General features: G+C 40.3%; 1 protein-coding gene across 1 annotated transcript in view; it reads right to left on the bottom strand.

Annotated features, from left to right (window-relative positions):
- The window catches only part of Haus1 (HAUS augmin like complex subunit 1), a 19,189-nt gene that overhangs the window by 10,879 nt on the left and 6,929 nt on the right, over window positions 1–1,381 (bottom strand). Inside the window, exons 4-5 of the mRNA XM_012514519.2 lie at window positions 1,245–1,379; window positions 107–122 (exon numbers count right to left, since the gene is read on the bottom strand). Of these exons, the coding sequence (XP_012369973.1) occupies window positions 107–122; window positions 1,245–1,379 (151 nt within the window). The remainder of the gene's footprint in view (window positions 1–106; window positions 123–1,244; window positions 1,380–1,381) is intronic.

The raw sequence follows: 1,381 nt of genomic DNA, 5'->3' as shown, positions 1-1,381 counted from the left end.
CCCAAAGGTCTTCTAAATGTGACATGACACAGTGCCTTATACATATGTTTTCAGTACCTGTTGAATAAATTTACCCAAGTTACTTGTGAATTTATATAATCCCTACCCACAGGCCTAAATTTCTGAGGTAACACGGACCCAAAGGTCCCCAGGATTAATGAAGGCTATCACGGCTATTAGAAAAAAAATACAACAAAGTTTAAAGTGAGCCACATTCAGTGGCACAGACCTATAGAACTCCAGTTACTCAGAAAACTCAAGTAGGAGGATAGTAAGTTTGATACCAGCTTGGGTAACTAAGACTGTCAGACTCTTTCTCAAAAAAAAAAAAAGGGCCTGCCCATTAACTCAGTTGTTTAAAAGCCTGCTTAAGCAAAAGTGGTCAGGTTCAGGATATTGTGGTTCAGTCCCCAGATCCTCATGCCTTTCCAGACCTGCCTTTAAGGCATTCTGAGGCAGCCAAAACAAAAAAAAATCCTTCTGAACTTTTGGGGCTGGGGAGATGGTTCAATAGAATAAGTGCTTGCCTGGCAAGTGCAAGGGCCTGAGTTCAATCCCCGGTTCCATAAATAAATAAACAAACAAACAGACAGACAGCATCTAGCTCAGCTTAGCATGTGCAAGTGTCTAAGTTCTATCCACGTACTGCAAAGACAAAAACACAACACAGGGGGTTGGGGAGATGGCTCAGTGGAATAAGTGCTTCCCTGGCAAGCGCAAGGGCCTAGTTCAATCCCTAGTTCCACAAAAAACAAAACAAAACAAAACAAAACAAAACAAAACAAAACAAAAAACCAACACAACACAAATGTAGTAAGTTGCATAAAGGATGAAAATGTTTACGCAAGCATTCCTCACTTCCAGTCAGGTCATTTTTTTCTTTAAAACTATTTCATGGGTCGGTGTGGTATACACACCTGTACGCAGCACCAGGAGGTGGAGGCAGGAGGAGCACTAAGTATGAGCCCTGCTTGAGCTGCACAGCGAGTTCAAGGCCAGTCTGGATTACACAGTGAAACTTTCATGGATTCCATCTTCTACTATATTTTAAAAAATGGTTATCTATTGCCAAAATTAAATGCAAAAATATTGTTACTGTCTTTTTTTTTTTTTTTTTCAGAACTGGGGATTGAACTCAGGTCCTTGGGCTTGCCAGGGAAGCGCTTATTCTACTGAGCCATCTCCCCAGCCTTGTTACTGTCTTTATCATCAAAATTTCTACTATTTTCAACTCAATTACTTACTCTTGCAGACATTTTTCTAACACTAATGTTGCAGTTAGATTTCGTTCAAGCTTTCCCAGTTGAAGTTGGAGTTCTTCATTTTTGGATTTGGTACGGAAAACATCAGAGGTCAGATCATTCACTGCAGGAATAAAACT

Source organism: Octodon degus, unplaced genomic scaffold (assembly GCF_000260255.1).
Source record: "Octodon degus isolate 3935 unplaced genomic scaffold, OctDeg1.0 scaffold00003, whole genome shotgun sequence".
NCBI lineage: Eukaryota > Metazoa > Chordata > Mammalia > Rodentia > Octodontidae > Octodon > Octodon degus.
This window is presented reverse-complemented; position numbering and strand designations above follow the sequence as displayed.